A 21,830-nucleotide genomic window follows, 5' to 3' on the forward strand; every position below is an offset into this window, starting at 1 on the left:
ATACCTAGACTCCTTGCTGGAACCATAGGGTCAAATTCCAGCAGGATTGACTCAGACCTTCATCAGTCTAAAGTAGAGGAGTTCCATGTGGCTTGCTCTGTGAGGGTCTTTTGCATGAGGCATTGAACACCGAAGTCTTGTCTGCCCTGTGCGGCCATTAAAGATCCCTTAATGAGAAGGGGTGTCACAGATATATTTTGTCAAAATTTCACCCCTCCTCTACATTGTTGTGCAGCATGGTGCCCTTCTGGTTGCCACCCACGCATGCCCGAGGTGTCTGCTTTTCACTGGTGAGTGATGTGATACCTATATGTCTATGTTCTAGTAACTTATTATATATGTGTGTGTGTACGGACTACCTATATATATACACTAATATACAATACTTAGGGCCCTACCAAATTCACAACCCTGAAAAACATGTAACAGACTGTGAAATCAGACCTCCCATGTAAAATGTAGCTATTGGAGGTGAGAGGAAGGGGCAGGGCTAGGGGCACCAGAGTCGGGTGCTCCTACTGTTTCCCAGGCTCCAGCTGCCAGTTCACCAGGTTGGGGAGGGATGGGACTTTCTCTTCCCCTGCACGGCCGCTCTTGCGGTGGGAGATCAGACCTACCTCCAGGGACCTTCCCCTCCTGCAGGCAGCTCTGCGGCTGCACTGCCTGAAGGCAGCACAGAAATGAGGGTGGAAATCACGCCATTCCCCCCACAACAGCTTTGTGACCCCCATGACCTCCTTTTGGGTCCAGACCATGGTTGCACCATGAAATTGACCAATTTTAAAATCCTCTGGCCATGAAATTGACTAAAACGGACCATGAATTTGGTAGGGCCCTAACAATATGATACCAAAGAGCAGTATCACTCCCAATGAGTGGTGTCTTCCGCCTGTTGTCTTGTCAGGACAGGAACCTTGTCTTCATATTTGCCTGTAAAGTGCCACACACAATTATAGGTTTCAGAGTAACAGCCGTGTTAGTCTGTATTCGTAAAAAGAAAAAAGAAAAGGAGTACTTGTGGCACCTTAGTCTCTAAGGTGCCACAAGTACTCCTTTTCTTTTTTCTTTTTACACACAATTATGGCACTATATAAGTAAATTATACTTAATACTGATGAAAACATTTGTAAAACACTCCTGCATGGGAGGAAAGTTGCTTAGACAGGACACTGAGGACCTTGTGAGTGGCTTGTAGGGCAGGTGGAAGGCTCGGAACAGTATGCACTCCTCAAGGCAGGGAGGAGAAAAGCCAAAATTTTGTTTTTGTTAAACTGTTAAACACAGAGACAAATGGTGTTGTTACATAACTAATGTTTAGTACGCCTACCTACCTAGCTGAGGGTTTCCCATAGTAAGCCAAGTAAAATCAAGGGTGACAAAGTCCCTAGTGGACTTCATGGAGTCCCAAGCCCATCTCCTTTTTGGGGTCAAAACTCTGCTGGGAGCAAGGTTTTCTTTGTTATTAATTTCCCCTTCTGGGGGTGCGGTGGGAAGGGCGCAGGGACAAAAGGGGTGGCAGTGTGGGGCTGCCATTAGGGCCTAAAGGCCTTCCCCAAGGAGGCAGATGGCAGCACTTAGGCCCTGGTTGAGAGCAGCAGCTGGCAGTGTCCTGGGCCGGTCCAGGCTGGGACGTGCAAACAAGCGAACCCCCTCCCCCGCAGGTGGGTGTCTTACAGCCCGCGCTGGGGGAGCCCCGCCCGTGTTAGCAGCCCGGGCAGGAGGCAGAGGGAGGGTTGGGAGGTTTTAACTAGACTGTGGAGACTGGAGCCCATGGGGCAGCCGGGGCGACTCCTGGGTGGCGCCCCTGGAAAGCCACCGCCTCCTGCGGGCTCTTCGCCATGGGGACGGCCCTCTTGGGCCTCCCAAGGTGGCCTCCCGCACAGCAGGCGGCAGTATTGTGATGCGCCCGGCCTGCGGGGGCGCGCGCGCCCGCCCGCGCGGCTCCGCTCGCGTCAGCGCTACGAGCGAGCCAGCGGTTTGACTCGCTGGACGCCCCGGGCCGCCCACCCGCGCGCACGCACGCACGGAGCATAGCGGCAGGGCGCGCGCGCAGGCGCGGGCGGGCTCCTCCCCCTGGCCGGGGCTGAGGGGCGGGCGCTCGGCAGCGGCAGGGAGATTTGCGATCGGACGCTGCGCAGCACGGAGCGGGCAGCACCATGGTGAAGATCGCCTTCAGTTCTCTCTTCGCCCACAAGGACGAGCCCAAGAAGGATGCGGCCGAGGCACTGGTAACTGACAAGGTGCGGGACGCGCTCTGCGGGGAGCGAGCCTCCTCCGCCGTCGGGGAGCGACGAGGGGAACCGGGCCGCCGCCATCTTCTCATAATGTCTGTTGGCTGGGGGCGGATATAGCGCCCTCAGCTAGGGGCTAAAATGGCGGAGGCCGAGGGCGCCCCCTAGGGAGGGGGCTCCCGCCTGCCGGGGGAGGGGGTCATCTGTCCTGGCGCCCTAGGGGGAAGAGGGGCCTCCTTCGGTCCCTGCACGGGGGAGGTGCCAGGTCACCTTCCCCCCAGTCCCACGGCGGGGCGGAGGCTCAGTGGCTTGCCCGGTGAGCCGCCGCCGCGGAGCGGGGCGCTGGTTTCTGCGGTGGCCTTGTCCTGCTCGGGCCACTCCTGCGCTTGCTCGGGGAAGCGCACAGGGAGCGAAAAGGAGGAGGGGACGGATCCATTTTGTGTGTGTCGGGGGGGAGGGTGCGGCAGTGTGTTATTGTTCCTGTCTCTAATGGAGGCCGGCCGGGGTGTGCAGGGCCCTCTCCACAGCCGCTCTCTGTCCTTTAACCCACTTTCTGTTGTGATGGCGTCCCGGATTGCGGGGCACCCCCGGAGGGACCCGCGCTAGCTAGCGTGCGGTGAGCTCCGCGCTTAACCAATGAAAGCCCTGCTGCGCAGCGAGCTCTGGGCACTGGAGCTAATGGGGGACGGGGGTGACTTATGGAAATGGAATCGCACATTCCCTGCTTTCTGCTCTGTGCCACCCTTCTTGAGTCATGAATCCTCAACAGCTAAGAGTTCGTTGTGTTCCGTCCTCTGCCAGCTCCGAGGTTAGGTTTAAAACCCTCTGCAGGCTCCCTGTAAACAGTGTGTTTTCATGCTGGGGAATGATTACACTTTAATTAACCAGCTGACCTGAGTGTTGATTTGAAACTCTAATCTCACTCTTGCATAAGCATCCGTAGTGAAATTGGCAAAGAAAGTATTCTGGAAGGAGTGAGCCAACTAGATCAAGCAGTTCTGTATATTTTATCTAAATCATGTTGCTGGTCAGAGCCTTTTTGTCACTCAAAATTGATTCTGCCTGAACATGCAACTGCCACTGCATTGTTATGAAAGCATTGTTGATAATTATTAGGAAAGATGGAATTGTTGTAAACTGTCTAGGGTTATGGCAGTGTTTCTCAAACTTTTGTATTGGTGACCACTTTCATGCAGCAGACCTATGAGTGTGCCCTCCCTCCCCCCAATAAATTAAAAACACTTTTTTTTTTCTATTTAACACTTATAATTGCTGGAGGCAAAGTGGGGCTTGAGGGTGGAGGCTGACAGCTTGCGACCCCCCCCATGTAATAACCTTGTGACCCCCTGAGGAGTCACGACCCATTTGAGAACTCCTGGGTTATGGCAAATCTGACTTAAATTAAGAATTCCTTCTAAGAACAGTTTTAAGTAAATCATAGAATATCTGGGTTGGAAGGGACCTCAGGACGTCATCTAGTCCAACCCCCTGCTTAAAACAGTACAAATCCTCAACTAAATCATCCCAGCCAGGGGTTTGTCAGGCCTGACCTTGAAAACCTCTAAAGTCCCAGGCATGTATTCTCTGGGTTCTCCTGCCTCTCCCCTTATGAGTTATCAATATGGTTTATTCTACTACAGCCATTTAAATATGTGGGAAGACTTTATTTTCTTAAATGATGTACTATAAAGAAAAATTAGTAACTATTTTACACCATGCTTTTGCTTTAGTTAACTGTAGTCTTAACCTCTGATCATGGAATCATAGAATATCAGGGCTGGAAGGGACCTCAAGAGGTCATCTAGTCCAACCCCCTGCTCAAAGCAGGACCAATCCCCAATTTTTGCCCCAGATCCCCTAAATGGCCCCTTAAGGATTGAACTCACAACCCTGGGTTTAGCAGGCCAGTGCTCAAACCACTGAGCTATCCCTCCCCTTCATGTAACTGAACTGGTAGCTCTGGAAGGCTAATTTACCACCTGGTAATTGACACAGACACACAACAGTTCAGAGGCTGAGTTCCCATCTATCCTGGGCTTTTACGTACTTTAAGGGGAAAATACATATTAGTTTTGAGATGGGGACTATATATTGCAGCATATTCAACTGGTTCTCTTCTATTTGGCCAAAAAATGTCTGAGGCCTCTTGTCCTTAAATAGCATTGTGGATGTATATTTTTAATTATTCTCTTTAAGTTTCTTAACACTGTTACAAACATGTGTACACTGCAACATATTTAGATGTTATGCCATTCCCTTTATTTCTTGCTTTCTCATTAAAATAAGATGAGCAGCTTGTGATCTGAGCTACTTTGTGTTGACTATATTATGCCTTTCAAAATACTCTCTCAAACTAAACAACGTACACCTCACTCCAACTCCAGTGCAATGTAGCAGATGGTCTTAGAAGTGGGTGAATACCATGCAGCTCCACTTAAATAAAAGCGAATTCAGTTTGCATCAGATGAAGTGAGCTGTGGCTCATGAAAGCTTATGCTCAAATAAATTTGTTAGCCTCTAAGGTGCCACAAGTACTCCTTTTCAGTTTGGCTATGTTCACTTCCTTTTTGCATTTGCTATAATAGTAGAAAGCAGACAAGTTGACTGGCACAAATGTTTGCTGAAACAACACATGTAAGAGAGCACCAGAAAATACTTGTGCAGAAAACATTTTAACTCAGATGTCTGAGTTCACACATAGAATCTTTTTCTAAGATAAATAAGCAAACAGCAAATGTCTCATGACTTGTGTATAGTCATCACAAACCAACATAGCTAGTTTTTTTTCCCTATTATTACATATTGAAATAAGCACCCATCTAGACTGCCTAGGGTACCTTAACAATTAGAACCACAGTATTCAGTAGCACACCAACATTTGATTTAAGTAATCGTATGAAAGGGTGTGGAACTATTTAATGGTATATATGAATATGTGGTACAGTATCATGATAAAGATAGGCAAGGGCAAAATAAAACTGGCCTCAATAAATGTAAGCTTTCTTTAAAAGATGTTTTATTTTGTGCCACAATCTAAATATCTGTATGGTGAAACAAATTCTCACTACACGTAAAATTAAATAACTTTAAAATATTTTTCAACCTTCTTCTAGTGGTCGTTTTGCTGCAGCAATACTTGTTACCCCAGTAGTATGCTAGCAGAATGTCAGATAAACCAGCATCTGACAGGGTTCAGTGACAGGACAAAATTGTGTTAAACTGATTACTTAAGAGCTAGTTCCTTCGGTGTGTGAATTTTCAAGTTTGCGCTTGGCAAAACATGGATATCCCTTTTTAAAAAGGAATTCAGTAATCTTACAAAAAGCCCTTTTAATGTGCTTATTTAGTTGTATTCCAGTAGTGCCTAGGGGTCCTAATCATGAATTAGGGTCCCACTGTGCTAGGCACAAACAATAGATGGTCCCCTATCCCAAAGAACTTGGAATCTAAGTCAATAGTAATCTCTTCCTGCACTAACGTGCCATGGGAAATCCAACTTATAGTTGTTTTCTGATGTTTTGATGCTCCGTTTGCTCAGCATATGTTGTTAGATGTGCATGCAGTTGACAAACACAGCTAAGGGACACACAGTCAGTTTAAGATAACACTTATGTGAGACGTTAGCTTCCATTTCTTAGAAGTAACACCTTCTGTTACTTCTTTGAATAAAAATATTTTTCTCATTTGTTGTGTATTTGGCAACACTCTAGAGCCCACCTCCTGGTTGTATGGGCTTCTTACACAGGAACAGAGGGAGATGATCACTTAAAGAATTTGAAAAGGTTATTGTAAAACTACAAAAACTAGCATGGGACTGGGGGTAATAGGATGACACGGAGATATTTACATAGCATCTGGTGGGCTTTGCTTTGATGTACTCTGTCCTGTCAGGAATAACTTCTGAAAGGAGGTCATTGTATTAAGCACAAAACAAGCTTTAAAAAAGCTTTGATGAAATAAAAATGATCTCGTCTGCTGCTTTAAAAGTTTTTGAAACTTGCTGGAGTTTCTTCAGTTAAGATATTTGAAGAAGGGTAGTTAGTTATACACATGCTAAATAGACAGTTGAGAGATGGCCTCAAGCTCATTAAATCTGCTGTATCTTGAACGTAAGACATAGCAATGAAATTTTGCATATTTTTAAAATTGAGTTAGAAAATGGCTACTCTTTAGGTTAGTGGAAATGTGTGTGTGTGGGGGGGGGTTTCTTTTATACTTTAGTCTACTGTGAGCAATTATTTATTTTGAATATTCTGAAATGGGACAGTTTAACTTCATAGGACATGCCATTTTTGCCAAATTCTGGCTAAGAATGGGCCAGAATTCCAAAGGATTTTTGAAATTGCTATTAGCTATATTTTTACACTAACAACAACTTTCATTGCACTTGTTTTTTAAAAAGTTGGTCTTACGTTGCCATGACATCATACCAGGAAAACCTTTCTCAGATACAGCTTCTTTTCCCCAAGAGACAAAGTGACACCCCGTGTGGATCACAAGTCAAGCTTGAGCACTTAAACAGGTAGCAGAAGAACGATGACTGTAAATTCCAGGCAACTAAATTATGTCAAATCTTTCGTTCCTTTTTCTATAAAGGATCCAGAAATTGCAACACATGGAAATGAAAATTCATCTGGAAGATGTTTATTGACCCTTTTGGGTCTTGCATTCATCTTAGCAGGGGTTGTAGTTGGTGGAGCCTGCATCTACAAGTACTTCATGCCTAAGGTAATGTGAATATTTATTTGTTTTGTTCAGAATAAATGTTTGGTTTTGTTAACTTTCCTATTTTGACAACCCCAAAATCAAAATATTAACTAATTGTAAGCGATAGATTTATTACAGGATTTCTGTCATGGTATTGATAAAAAATTCAGGCTTAACAACTGAAATGAGTTACAGGCCTTGATCCTTGAAGCTTGGGTAGAAAAGAACTAAACTAAACTACAAACTAAACTTCTGATTTAGTGTTAGATTAAAATTTAAAAATAAAGTGCAGCACCAAAAAATAACACAGCTGGCTCTTTTTGTTTTTAGCATAAGGTGTACCGTGGGGAAATGTGTTACTTTGAAAATGAAAATCAGGATCGTGCTATAGAACCGTACTTCCTGCCCATTGCAGAAGAAGCTGATATTCGGGAAGATGATAACATAGCAATCATTGATGTTCCAGTTCCAAAGTTCTCAGATAGTGACCCAGCAGCTATTGTCCATGATTTTGACAGGGTGAGTTTAAAAGGGGCGTTTTAATGCTTTTAAAAAATGGATGGCTTTTCCTACTGATGTGTCCTCTGGGTGATAGCTTTAAATGTCAGCTTTCTGTGACTTTGTTTTTCAGTGTGGCACCGACAATTATGCATCTCACACTTCTAGTAATGAAATGTCTGTTGATAATCTGTCTCTTTGTGTTAACAAAGCTTACTAGTCTAGATGTAAACTCTAGCTACACTACTCTTTCTTAAAACTGGAAGTCTTTTCAACCATAAATTAAATGAAACAGGTTCATTTAACAGAATGGATCCATCAGTTGCTGTGTGATTTGACAATGTTGCCCATGATAGATTTCGTAACTCCTGGGAATGAATTGTGCAATTTGAACTGGGGAAAGGAATGAGAGTTTTGAACCTGAATTGGGACAGAAGAGTAAAAATTGCCAATAAAAATAAAATCTGTCATACAAGATCTTTTTTAGTTGCATACTACAGTAAAATGCAAACTGAGGGAAGGCCCATACAGCAAAACAAATATCAACTTCTATTTATTTTGTGGGTGTGGCAGAAAGGAAGCTTTTGACAAACTCCTACTTTAAATGTATTTAAAAGTAGTTGAAAACAAGGAACTGACAGCATTGTTGGGCTATTCATATATGACTTCCTAGAGCCAGGATTTGGTGGGGTGGGCTGGGGTGTAAAAACATTGCTGCAAAAGTAACCAAAACTTATATTTAACCTCAAATATAAAGATCACTTAGAGATGAAAGTCTCTTTTTTTTCAAAAAACATAACAAAAGAAGCCTAGGTACTTAGTTTGAGAACAACCGCCCTCAAAGTTTGTATCCCAGTCAGTCTTCTCCACAACAGGTCGTCTTGTCAGCTATTCAGACATCAATCAAAATTGGCATTTTTGAAAATTAACCCTAATTTTGCAAGGTTAGGGTGTGGGAAATAAAGACCTCCTAAGAAGGAAAGCAACTCTGAGAGTATTCCACCTTGAGAAAAATATTTGAAAATGCCTACAATTTAGTGTATTTCAGAAGTTAAAAACAACAACAAACATTAAATTGCTTTTCAGAAGTGTATACTGAAGTTTGTTTTTATCCTTGGACAGTCCAAGACTTCTACAGATTAAATTTCAATTTATTTTGGGGAGGGCATCTCTGGAATGGAAACTGGTGTGCATGTCCTTTTTTTCAAAATCTACTGCCTACATATAGAATAAACGGAACACCAAAATGTGTATTCTTCTTAATGTTTAACATTTCAAGTTTCTGCTGACTCCTTTTTACTTCTTGTTTTCTTCACCCTCCTGTATGCCCTTTGTGTACTCTTCTTTTTCCTAAGTTGTGTTCTTGCCACTCTCCTCCCCACATGTAGAGCATGTGCATGCTTCTGCCTGTCTACCCCCAGTTCTTCATTGCTGTAAGGCAATTCTTTTTAAAAACCTTCCCTTAGTTTTCCTTGGCTGTGAAGCTATAAATCAGCCACTGCTCACTGGAAACAATGTATTTCCAGAGTCCTGAAGCAGAAATCACTTGTGCTGGAGAGTAATGAAGCCTTTTTCCTTCCTTGCTATAATTTGAAATGTCATTTTAACTGACAATTTGGTTAACTTTGTTCTCTCCCCCTCTTTAATCCCATGAAGTTAGCAGCTATTGGCTGCTAAAATCATGTTAGGGTTGGGGAGGGAAGGAGAAGGATAATCAGAATGATGTGGGTGTTTTAAAGATGTTTCATGACCTGCTAGGTTTAGCAGGCCAATATAGTGCTTTCAAGCCAAACACTTTTTCCAAGAACTGGCTATTAAAAGGACTTTCTGATAGTTTGCCTCTTCTGTCTGGATTTGAGGGAGTCTTTCGTGGTCATATGTCAAAAGAGAGACTGAAAAAGGCTACAACTGGGGTTTCTGTGTAACGATTGAAGTCTACCTGGACTATTGCTGAACCTTTGAGTGCAAAAAACTCATGTTGAAATGCCTAAGGAATTACTACTTACTGAAAACTTAATACACTTTTTTTCTCTTACTATTGTTTATGTATAAACATATCACTTCGATAAACAGAAATTACTTTGAGTACTTAGAGTTGGCATCTACAGTTGTTAAGGATAGATTTTGTTTTAAAATTAATTAATTTGACAGAACCTTGCCATCAGTTGAAGAGACTAAGCGGGTTATGGTAACTTTTTAGTGAGGTTCTTGAAAGTATTTTGCTAAATTATAGTTCATACAAATACTCTAGTCTAGCTGTTTATATTGGTACCTACACTGTCCCATGAGGATTCTCTATCTTCTAGCTAAAGGAAAGTAACTGGAAAGTGACAAATCGGGGTATAAACAACGAGTCTCTTGTGGCATCTTAGAGACTAACCAGTTTATTTGGACCTAAGCTTTCATGGGCTAAAACCCACTTCATCAGATGCATGGAGTAAAAAATACATTAAGCAGTATAAATATTACAGCACATGAAAAAATGGGAGTTGCCTTACCAAGTGCGGAGTCAGTGCTAATGAGGCCAATTCAATTAAGGTGGGAGTGACCTATTCTCAACAGTTGACAAGAAGGGGCGAATATCAAGAGGGAAAATTACTTTTGTAGTGCTAACAACACCACTGCAATCAAGGTGGACGTCGCACATTTCCAATAGTTGACAGAAGGTGTGAGTATCAGCAGAGGGGAAATTACTTTTTGTAGTGACCCATCCACTCAGTCTTTATTCAGGCCTAATTTGATGGTGGAAACAAATCAGGGTATGTTTCCAGAAAACGAAGCCAGAACATGGATATACTATTTCTGACTAGAGCCACATTTTAATTAGGCTCCTATAATTACAGGAACACATCTTCAGTATACCAAGCCCTCTCCCTGATATTAACTGTCATAAGACGCTCCTTCCTGGTAGGAAGACTCTCTTTTTAAAGTGTGAAGGCTTATACTCCTGTGGTCTGTCTTTCACTTCCTGTTAGGAGGCTCTCTTACATGAGGTAGAGCTGTAGCCTTTTTCATGTTCTGAAATCACCTACAATAAACGTATTTTTAGTTCCATCACTGCTTGGTCTAAAAACACTAATTCTGTTTTGATGTTTTTAATATTCACTGATCTTGGCCTGCTAAATACTTAATGAGTTTTCTGTTTCACAGAATCTAACAGTCAGTTGTAATCATCACAAATTAAGATAACACTTGATTTATTGAGAACAGCTATTAAACTTCTTTCCGTAATAGCTTCTGACTGCTTATCTTGACTTACAACTGGGTAACTGCTATGTGATCCCTCTGAACACATCCATTGTTATGCCACCAAGGAATCTGATGGACCTGTTCGCAAAACTGGCGGTATGTACAGCTTCTTCACTACTTTGAATAGTACAGCTAAAGGAGTGATTTCTGTTAATAAATGAAACTGCAAGTAAAAAGTTCAGTAGCAATAACCTTCCCACAATGAACCTTTTTGCTCCCAAGGGTATTGTTCCTCAGTTTACTGTGTCGTTGTGGTAAAGCTTCATGGTCACTCTTCAGTACATTTTGTACCTGTTGAATGGATAACGAACTTGAGTTTTCAGGATAGCGGCTCTCAAATACTAAATATCTAGCTTTAAGAAAGCTAAGTACTTGCAAATAACATCAGATCTGGCCACTATGGAGAAACGTGCAGCAGACTTCGGAAAACAAAGGTCTGAAACTGGAAGTTACTGTAACGGTTTGTGTTGATTTAATAGAAACTTTCACAAACAAACTGTATTCACTTGCTTTTCCAATTGTTGACCTCAAATCATTCACTGAAGTGCAGTTGTGAGCTTTTCATGATACAGACTCGAAACCAGTGGCTTGGCAACTGTGTTAAATTCTGAAACGAATTGGCACTTTCAAGGGACTCTGCTTTTTTAGAGTTAAAGTAAGAAAAAACCTGATTTCTGCCTCCAAATGAGATTTTAAAACTGGGTTTAAACTTTCCCTGGCTGTGTTTTTACGTAAATATTTTTTCAAAGCCAATGTAGACTTGTGAAATTTGATCCATATATCAGCTTGTTAAATAGAGCAATATAATAATTTTTCAGCTTCATGAAGACATTAAACTTTCAAATAACCTAAATTTTATATTTTAAAAATAAACATTTTTAACCCAAATAGGAAACCGCTATTAAATTATTTGACTTGATCTTAAATTTTAGGGTTTTTTACTCAAAACCCAGAAAATCAGATGGCCTTTTGAAACTATTTAAAACGTCTAATATTATTCAGGCTCCCTATAAACTAAAGAAAAACAATGTGTCATGACAAAGCATTGAAATCAATAGAATGCAGTTATCACCTCTGACCAGAGAGAGAAACTTAAAGGCTGATGGTTTCTAGGTTTAGTTACTTGTGTTGGAAACAGTAATAACTTTTGCTAGGAAGTGCCCATATCTCCATGGAAGCAGACTTTATAATCCTTTCCTATGTAGTGTATGTGCGTTTTGAAAAGGAGCAGGCATGATAGTGTCTAATAGCTGGACTGAAGGAAGAGGATCACGTTTTAGCATAATGCACACTGCTCTTCCTGTCATGAACATTACAATACCATATGGCAGTGTTTCCCAAACTTGAGACGCCACTTGTTCAGGGAAAGCCCCTGGTGGGCGAGGCCGGTTTGTTTACCAGCTGCGTCCGCAGGTTTGGCCGATTGCGACTCCCGCTGGCTGTGGTTTGCTGCCGCAGGCCAATGGGGGCTGCGGGAAGTGGCGCGGGCCGAGGGACATACCGGCCTCCAGTTCCCACAGCCCCCATTGGCCTGCAGCAGCGAACCGCGGCCAATGGGAGCCGCGATCAGCCGAACCTGCGGATGCAGCTGGTAAACAAACTGGCCTCGCCCACCAGGGGCTTTCCCTGAACAAGCGGCGTCCCAAGTTTGGGAAACGCTGCCATATGCTATAGTGGGCATATAACTTAGCTGCAGAAGCAGCAGCTTCATATCTGCCATGTCATTAATATATTTGGAAGCAGTAGCTGCACTCTTTTGTGTATTTATGGTATTGGAGATAGTTTGTCTCAAATAAGGAAAATACAGAAATACCACTTTTGAATAGTGGTGGGGGTTGAACCATCTACTTAGACTGTTAGACTTAGTTTCTTCATGTGCTTGGGTTGTGTGAGTGTCTAGCTTCTAACTACAACTTTCCTAATATAGTACCCCAACTAGCTTTGAATTAACAACTTGAGTGTGACCCTTAATGATGGGTAGATAATGTTAAAAATGAATCCTGTTTTTGTTTTAACAATCTAATGAACAGAATCCAGTAGGGGGTCAAAATTATTTATTCTTTGTTATGTGACCATCCAGAAGACTAGTATCATTTCTTAACAGAACATTAATGAAGGAATTTAACTCCCTTGTCTCTTTTTTTTTTTTTTTTTTTTTAGACTGGTTCTTACTTGCCTCAGACTTACCTAGTTCGTGAAGAAATGGTGGTAACAGAAGAGATAGATAATGTGTCTGATTTGGGCATCTTCATTTACCAGCTTTGTGTAGGAAAAGAGACCTTCAGACTGCAGCGCAGAGATCAGAGAGCAGGTGAGTGTTTCCTCCAGTATAGGAAATATACTACCTCAATAGAGAGGGGAAATAGGAAACTTAAAAAGTTCACTCCAGAAACAGGTAGGTATTAATGCCTCACTAAACAGGCTGTTACTACATTTACTTACATTTTTATTTTAATGTAGTTTTGTTCCCCTTTAGAGTCTTTGAATCTGAAGTTTCTCTTCTCCAATGAGACATAGTCTATTACAGGTTACAAAACCCTCAATGATATGCCCAAAACACCAACCTGAACATGAGTTCATTTTCACTCTTTCATTTTAGTCAGAGATCCTGAGGCAGTAGAATATTTGGAATTTGAGAAACTAGCTTACATAGAAATCTTGTCTGCAGGGTGGGAGGGACATCCAAATTTAACAGTCTAATGTTTGGATAATTGGTCTTCAGATAATAGGGGATTTCTCTTTTGTTAGTTACACTTTGACAAATTGTAGAATCTATTTTAGAGACTTCTTGTCACAAGTAATGAATGCTTCAAGGGAATCTTAAAAGGAAATCTGAAATACAAATGCCTAGATCTGCATGTGATACCAGTTGACTTTCATGCTTTAATCCTAAACATTTTGATGCAAGATTCAGTTGCAACCAAACTAGAGCACTGCCATCTATTCAGGAATGAATTTGGTATCTAAGCTGTTTGAAGTGGGTCTGAATACACAAATATGCCGCCAAAGCACTAATGATACTGGGAGCTTTCTGGTCATCACAGCTCTTTAAAGCACTCAAGGGGTTTTTTAATACTAGAATTACTGTATGTAGTTCACAGCATAGTTAAGTCAGTCCTTTCTAGAAATTAAACCTTTGCACCCTAATATGTAGGGGTTGGTTAGAGGAAGTTGTTTGCCAAACAGTGAACTTATCCAATTTTTCCTCCCTGCTCCATTTTAGAGTGATCCTCTTGTCTGAAGTGATCTGACAGGATATTCCTTCACAGCCTGTTGGTGCTGCTCTTTGTATCTTAAATTTGCAGGTGCTTCTAGCCTGGGCTTGCCAGGGAGGAAGGGACCCTACTAATATGTGTTGCTGTTAGGTAACTGGTACAACTCCACCTTGTTGCCTCAACATTTATGTTTGTCTTCTTCCTGCTCCAAATCAACTGGGATTTTGCATGTTTCTTTGATATTGTTGCTATTGGCAGAATAAAACTTTGAAGGATCAGTTGATTTGTTTCTGCTTCTGTTCTTCTGACAGCAGAAGGAAAGCTTTATATGCAGAAACGGGAATCTCTCAGTCCCCCTGAGAAGCTTACAAAAGTGATGGGGAGGTTGTTAATTTTAACTCCCTTGGTAGGCACATACTCTTTTAGTTCAGATAGATGCTCTGTTCCAGTGAGTGGTCAATGCACTGAAGACTTTGAGTAGTGTACTGCAGTTGCCTAAATACGAAGTAATCAGTTTTTGTTTGCTCTAGTGTATTAACCCTCCATTTGTGTCACTGACATGCCATGCTAATGCATTAGCACTGACAGCAGGAGTTCAAATCTGCCATTTACATGAGTTGGTTGCATGTAAGTCTTTTCCAGGAAATAAGTAAAAACATTTTACTGTGGTACAGTATGTTGCTCTAATTAAGCCGGTTTTTCCTTACTTTTTTTTTTAAGGGTTTTGTAATTATACTGTTAAGAGAATTGCTTGGGTCTAAAACTCTCCATAGAAAATCCTAGTCTAAAAGATAACATCTTGCTGTTAATATGCAGTAAATGCCTCCATGCCCTATATAACCAGTGACACTAAAACTGATTAAAATTAAATGGTATATTCTCATTTTGCAAACACTTCTTCTGGGGGAAGAGAAGAGAAAATAATAGGAAGAGGCAACTGATATTGGGGGTTGAAGACACGGTACCTTTAGTTAGAGGTCCTCGACTCTGGAGTTCATGTCCTGGATTTTTTCACCACTAATTTGTGGACACTTCAGACCAGGTTGTTTTCCCAGGAAGTTTTTTGGGCTTGAGGAACAGAGGAGGAAGGACAGTAGTGTGTGGCTTGTTTTTGTTTACATATAGTAAATTTTTAACTGAGACTCCATATACAGGGCAGTTTTATACCCAGTTACAGAACTTCCCACTGACTTTATAAACTTTCTACAAAAGCTATTTTAAAATAAGCAAAAATTCAAAGTGAAGGCCAACATTCTCATCAGTTTATCATAACGGTATAAACAGACTGTTAGCAGCTAGTACTCTGGAAGACAGGTTTCAGAGTAGCAGCCATGTTAGTCTGTATTCGCAAAAAGAAAAGGAGTACTTGTGGCACCTTAGAGGCTAACCAATTTATTTGAGCATAAGCTTTCGTGAGGTACAGTTCACTTCATCGAAAGCTTGTGCTCAGATAAATTTGTTAGTCTCTAAGGAGCCACAAGTACTCCTTTTTCCTTTTACTCTGGAAGAGACTTTCATTGGAAACTCTTGTTCTGTGTGTTCTGTTAAACTACCCAAACAAAACTAATGCTAATAGTCAGCTTCTTAGCTTTCATGAGGTATCTGACATCACTGAGAGCACTCCACTAGGGAGACTGAATTTGATCAACTATTGATTTGATTACAGTATTGCCATGTTTCGCTTGTCCTTCTGTCTAATCTATTTTCATTAAAACCATGTGGGAGAATCAATTTGGGTATGGTAGGGGTCTGCTGCCGACATGTACTGAGAATGCTCTGTCAAGTTTTTAATGTATTTTATCCATTGTCAGCAGAGTGGCAATCGAGGGCACGATCCTATTCCTATCAGTGAGTGGAAGCTTTGCTATTTATTTCACTGGGACCAGGATTGGGCCCCAGAGGAGTAATCTCTGCAGTGTTTTGGTGTAAGTGTATCTGGCTGAACAAAAAAGGATTTTGTTCTGCAACACCCTCTCTGCAGCCACTTCAGAATTCTCTGAACCCAGGAAGGGAAAGAGGTGCCAAAGGGAGAATTGCCTTCAGGAGCTTGGAAGAGTTAAGAGGGGCTATGGTTTAGTAGAGGGGCTTATGGCATGACCTTAATTAGTTTAGAGACAGCAGCTTACAGTCTGAAGGGCTGAGAGGATACTGGAAACAAAAAGAAATTTACATTTATTCATAAGAGGTATTTAACACCTGTTTGTTTAGCCCTAGTATAATGTCAACACAGCTCTGAGAATAGTGGGCTTTTTATAATTAAACAGTAGAAACAAGCTTGTGTACAACCATAGTGATAACTAACTGAATGACCTTACACTATTATTGAGTACTTAATTGTATATTGCCAGACTAAGCTAGTCATAAACTGCTATCTCCTAAGAAATATACAGATACTTCTAGATATCTGTAAAGAACACAATGTTGTAGCTTGCTAATTTACTTTTTTCTTCCACCCAGGTCTCCAGAAGCGCTCAGCTGAGAACTGTCATACAATCAGACACTTCGAAAATTCTTTTGTCATTGAAACAAAGATCTGTCAACAGTGAAAGACACTGGATGGAAAGTGACTATTTCACATCTTCATTAAGAAGTCTGAGCTTTACAGTTTGACTTCTAAATTAAAATGTGCAGTGATAATCAAAAGCCTTATTATGCATCTCCTGTGTATTGCTTGTATTACAAAACCACCATTTCAGCTTTCTTTGATCCTTGGTATAACAGTATTTTTAGTTGTCTTACGTAAAACTGAAATTTGAGATGTTTAGAAGAAATGTGTTATCAACTTATCCATTGAATGCGTTTGACTTAGAATTTTTCTGGGAAAGGCAGAAAAAAAATACATATATGATGTTAATTGATTCCTTGGTCGGAATTACTCCTGGGGGAATTCTAGACCACTGTGCATGTACAGAATTTATGTCCCCTGCAGATTTCTTTGTTTCCCCACAGAAAAATGACTTTGACGGGGATGCAAAGGGAAGCCACAAAAGCGGTCATGCAGCCCTCCCGAGCAGTACGTTTTGGCTGCCCAGGGCAGCCGGCTGTGAGGCGGGACTGGGGAAGACCCGGCTGATGACTCCTACCATCATGCCAGGCTCAACTGCTAGTCCCGGCTGGGCTGGGGAGGATGGGACTTCCTCTTCCTCTGCACCGCATCCAGGGCTGTGTCAGACCCACCCCCAGATTTCTCCCCTGGCTGTAGGAAGCTCTACAAATTCCCATCCATCCAACCCCTATGCATCCAGAACCCCTCACACCCAGACCCTCCCACCAAGCCTCACCCCTCTACCCCCCAGACAAGCCCCATTCCCCCTGCACCTCCCCAGTGAGCCACCCGGATCCCCACCCTACCAAGCCCCAGTCAGCTGCATCTGGACCCCCCCCACATACACCCAGACCCCCCTGCTGAGCTCTATCCCACCCCCCCACACTTGGACCCCCTCTGCTGAGCCCCAACCACCTTCACCTGAACCCCCCCTGCAGAGTCCTATTACTGTTGCACTCAGAACCCCCCCCAACAAGTCCCTGTGCATTCAGATCCTGCCCCCTCCCCCCCCCCCCCCCACGCACTCGGATCCCCCACTGAGATACCTGGTGCATGGAGGGGCAGGGCTCTGGGGTATTTCTTGGGAGGCCCGATCCTTGCACTGTGTCAGGGTTGTGTGCAACCTCACCACTGAGTCTGTGTCCTGGGAAAGGGGAGCTGCTCAGTGACCTCCCACCTCTGTGCAGCCAGTGGCCTGTGCTCCCCAGTGCCATGCTGGAGCCTCCACATTTATTTGATAAAGTGTGCACAGAATTTTTAATTTTTTGGCGCTTAATTTTTTGGCCCAGAATGGCCTCAGGAATAGCCAGAATCACCTTATACACCTTTTGATTTTTCACAGAATGATTAAATTAATACATAAATAGTCTGTGGTTTGCACATTTAGTGTAGTTCTATAGAATTGCTCTGCACTCCATTTTCTGGTTTTAAAAAAACAAACAACCTCCACCTTTCAACATTTATCGTTAAAGGTTTTGTTTTAACTTCCACGTGTGAAGCATGTAAAATCTAACCTCCGTGATTATAAACCTCTAACATTGCTTTTTTCATTTTGTGCAATTACTGTATTGAACTCGTATGTATATTTGGAATCTTCCCTAAGTTTACATTTAAATTCTTTATACTTTTGTTTGATTTTTGTGGTATTTAGTTGTCATAGATTTAGTTGCTGTTAATCTCTAAAGTTTGTGTCAGTATTTTGGTTATAAATTGGTTTATCTTGTAACTGCCTGTTTCATTAAACCTCTCTTGGTATGGCCCACTTGTGGATGTGACTGTAGCTGTAAATTTAACTACTTTGGCCTATACAACGAACTTTTTAGATCAGAACTTTTTATGAGCAAGTAGCATTATTACTGCAGTCAGAGTATTGTTCCCTGTTGAGAACTACAGTATAAAGATGGTAAAGAGTTGCTAGAGTGCTGCAGATTCAAAACTTGAGTCTGTTTTAATAAGGGACTTTATATTGGCATTATTCCTGCAACCTTATAATAAATGTTTCTCTAGAACTGTGGTGTTGGTCTTAATTGACACTTAAAGTGGCAGGTGGGTATACCATAATGAATGGAGGAGGGGAGATTGTGTACTGTCATAGCATAGTTCTTAAAAAATAGTAAATATGGATGCAGCCTTATGAGGGAAACTCCTTTATCTGCCTGATCATTCTTGTTCCTCTAATGTACTAGCGGGTATCTAAACTCAATTTGGAAGTTTCCAGCTCTTTACAATTTGTTTTTTCCCTTAAAGGTGCGAGTTTTTGTTTTGTTTTTGGAGGATGTAGGGGAAGAGGGATTCTCGTGTTTTTTTGTGAGTGTCCTGCAATTCGGTAGTGAAGAAAACTTTTTGGGCTGTAGTTGACAGCTCCAGTGCAACTAAAGCATAAAAATCCTTTCACACGGCTCTTTGAGAGCACGGTTAATAAAGATACTTTGTTTTTTTAAAAATTTTTGGTGGGTACATTGAGACATACAAAGTTGTATTCAGGAATTAAATTCCACGCTCCTCAACCAGGCAATGCAGATACTACTGAAATTAACAGCACTGTAAATGAGTACTGATGATAATCATGTAGACTTTGTGGCTTCACTTTGAATTGAGGGGTGTGTGCGCAAAATAGAAAGTTCACTTAACTGTTATTGCAGAATTTCATTTTTATCTTGTAAATAGAAACTTTTGCTAACAGTTGAGCATGAGGATCAGCATGACATCCCTGAATTTTTACGGTAAGTTTAACAAAACCCAAAACTATAAATGAGGTTACATGTGCCACAACATATGACACTCCGCTATACAGAAATAGGTAAGAGCCACTTTATGGTGGCTTTGTAACCTGTCCCTGTCACTCAATCCTGGTATTGACTTCTTTAGAAAAAGATTTACCAACACGGATTAATGTAGCACACCTCTATAACACTTAACGTTTCACTTTGTTTGGAGAATGAAATGGTTACCGTTCTGCAGACAGAGCTGTGATTCAGAAAATCATTCTAGCTAAATGTGTGCTCTGTTGGAAGAGCTGGGAAACAATTGGTGGTTCCAGTATGCGCTTTTTTAGGATGAATGTTGCAGCCATATATCAGCAGAATTTAGCTGCTGCTTAAGCAATGGAATAACTGATCCTGGGGAAGAGGGGGATAACTTTCTGCAGGGATAGGATATGAGTTGCGCAGACTTATCCATCAGGTTCCATGGAGCTGGTGATAATGGTCTTATCACGGGGTGGTGAAAAGGGGCAGTGTGACTTTGCCCAGATTGACTCTCCCACAGTTGAGGTGTAAGTATCACTGTCTCTGGAAGCAGAGGCTATGCTACAGAGTCACAGCTCTCTTCTGCAGGTGTTAGGTCTTCATATCATTCTATAGGGAGGAGGAGTACGTGGCCCTGTATGGCTCTAATATTCAGTAAAGCACTAAGCATGTGCTAAGTTTCAAGTACGTGCTTCAAAGTGCTTTGAAGAGAGAGAGAAGATCATGCTCTTACTTCAAGCATGTGCTTTGCTGAAGTGGGGAAGAAGTCTGTAGGACAGAGCCAAAAGATGGGGATTCTATTTGTCACTAGCCCAGACTTGCTAGGGCAAGTCACTCCATCTCTCCCTTGATTTTTCCTCACGGGTAGGGAGGTGGGGGACTAATACCTCGGAGGATGGATTGTCTTAATTTGCTTTGACATGCTTGTGTGGAAGGACTTAGAAATGTAGAGGAGTAGATTGCTGTTTCGCCAAGATCTTGATCAGAGCAAGATGAGACTTAAGTACTGTGTAACCACTTGACTGGTATTAAACATTCTAAGTTCATTTCCAATAACCCACATTCTTCCAACTCGGCTTTAAGCAGCACTGAAACCCACAGCTGTTGTACAATGCTAGCACTGAATCCATTAGACTTGTCACCTAACCTAGAATGCATAGCAAGGATAATAGAGCAGATGAGTGTCTCAAAATACCCAGGCAGCTAAAGCTTCCTCATGCTTGGAATGGAGCGAACTACAGATCTAGGTAGACTTTTTTGCTTTGTTTTGGGCTGCCAGCTTGCAGCACGTGCAGTGCAGCAGATGGTGCTGATAGTCCTCTACAGCCAAGTTTCTGGATTATTTAACCCTTTTTTGTTTTGCAGGATTAATTGACATTTCAGCTGTACACTTCAAAATGAGGCTGGAGCTTATCCTAATGTTTGACAACTCTTGCCCATTTTGTATTGACAGGTATAAGGATGGGAGGATTAGGCTCTATGGCCTAGATTCACAAAGGGAATTTGTCTAACCGTCCCTTGAGGTGCCTCAATTCAGCATCAAGCCACTGGCATTCACAAAACCACTGCTCAGCTGCTAGCTAACCTTGTAGGCGCCTTAAGCACCTAATTTTCCATTGGTAAAATCCCCTAGGCACTTCAGTTTCTGGTGGTGGGCAGGGACAAAGCCACCTAGGAGGAATGCCTAGTTTGTGAACCTCCTAACCTCCCTTCTGGGGCCTGATCTGGTAGGTGTACTCAGAGCCCACCTAACCCCCACCCCGAAGACAGGAAGGGGGGGTGGCCTCCTTATTACCAACAACTCAGGCGGTTAGAGCACTCTCCTGTTGAACTGTTCCATTTTGTGTGAAATACTTAATAGTCACAGAGCCAGAGAGAGAGACTATACCCAATGGGTAGTACAGGGATTGAAGTCCCTGCTCTGAATTGGGCAGAGGAGAGATTTTAAGCAGGGTCTCCTACATCCTGGGTGAACGTCTGAACTATAAGGTACTGGCAGCACCCCAATTTTCTTGAGAAGACTGACCTTGAGTAAGACTCCTAACTCCAGGAGAGGATTGCCAGGTAGGCATCCCAAGTGACAATAGATGTCTAACACTGTTTGAGGTGTGGGCTTAAGGCACTTCCTGTTGGCTAGCTTAGGGGATTTCAAAATCTTAGGGGATTTTGTTGGCTTTTGGGAATCCCTGTTTTTAGGTACCAGTGCTCCCCTTGCATTGGACCAGGAGCTTGGGCACCTAACCTTGGGTTCAGAGGGTCAATGTGGGTGAGGTAATATCTTCTATTGAACCAACTTCTGCCAGTGAAAGAGAGAAGCTTTCAAGCTACACAGACCTCTTCTTTAGGTCTGGGCTTGTGTAGAAGAGCTCTACAGCTTGAAACTTGTCTCACTAGCAGAAGTTGGTCCAATAAAAGATATTACCTCACCTCTCTTGTCTCTCTGGTCTCCTGGGACCAGCACAGCTACAACAACACAGCAAATAACTGGGAATTGTCAGTTCCATTAGGTGACAAAAAGCCTAAAGGTTAGGCACTGAAATGTCTAATTGACTATCTCTAGTCTCGATAAACCTTCTCTCAGGATTTCTTGTTTGCAACCAATGCATCAGTTTTGTTTTACTTTACAGTGTGCACTAAA

The 21,830-nt window shown here is 42.2% G+C and overlaps 1 protein-coding gene across 2 annotated transcripts; it reads left to right on the forward strand.

The window, feature by feature from the left end:
• The first annotated feature begins 2,055 nt into the window (after positions 1-2,055).
• ITM2A (integral membrane protein 2A) lies at positions 2,056-17,108 on the forward strand. Of its 2 annotated transcripts, none has more exons than XM_074964480.1 (6): positions 2,056-2,228; positions 6,828-6,959; positions 7,269-7,457; positions 10,671-10,781; positions 12,846-12,996; positions 16,358-17,108. In XM_074964480.1, the coding sequence occupies exons 1-6, from the start codon at positions 2,157-2,159 to the stop codon at positions 16,444-16,446; spliced, it is 744 nt and encodes a 247-aa protein (XP_074820581.1). In that variant the 5' UTR covers positions 2,056-2,156; the 3' UTR covers positions 16,447-17,108. The 2 variants fall into 2 exon arrangements, with proteins under 2 accessions (XP_074820581.1, XP_074820580.1); XM_074964479.1 differs by having other exon boundaries at positions 2,058-2,240.
• Positions 17,109-21,830: the final 4,722 nt, after the last annotated feature.

The sequence above is a fragment of the Natator depressus genome, chromosome 9, assembly GCF_965152275.1.
Source record: "Natator depressus isolate rNatDep1 chromosome 9, rNatDep2.hap1, whole genome shotgun sequence".
Lineage (NCBI taxonomy): Eukaryota > Metazoa > Chordata > Testudines > Cheloniidae > Natator > Natator depressus.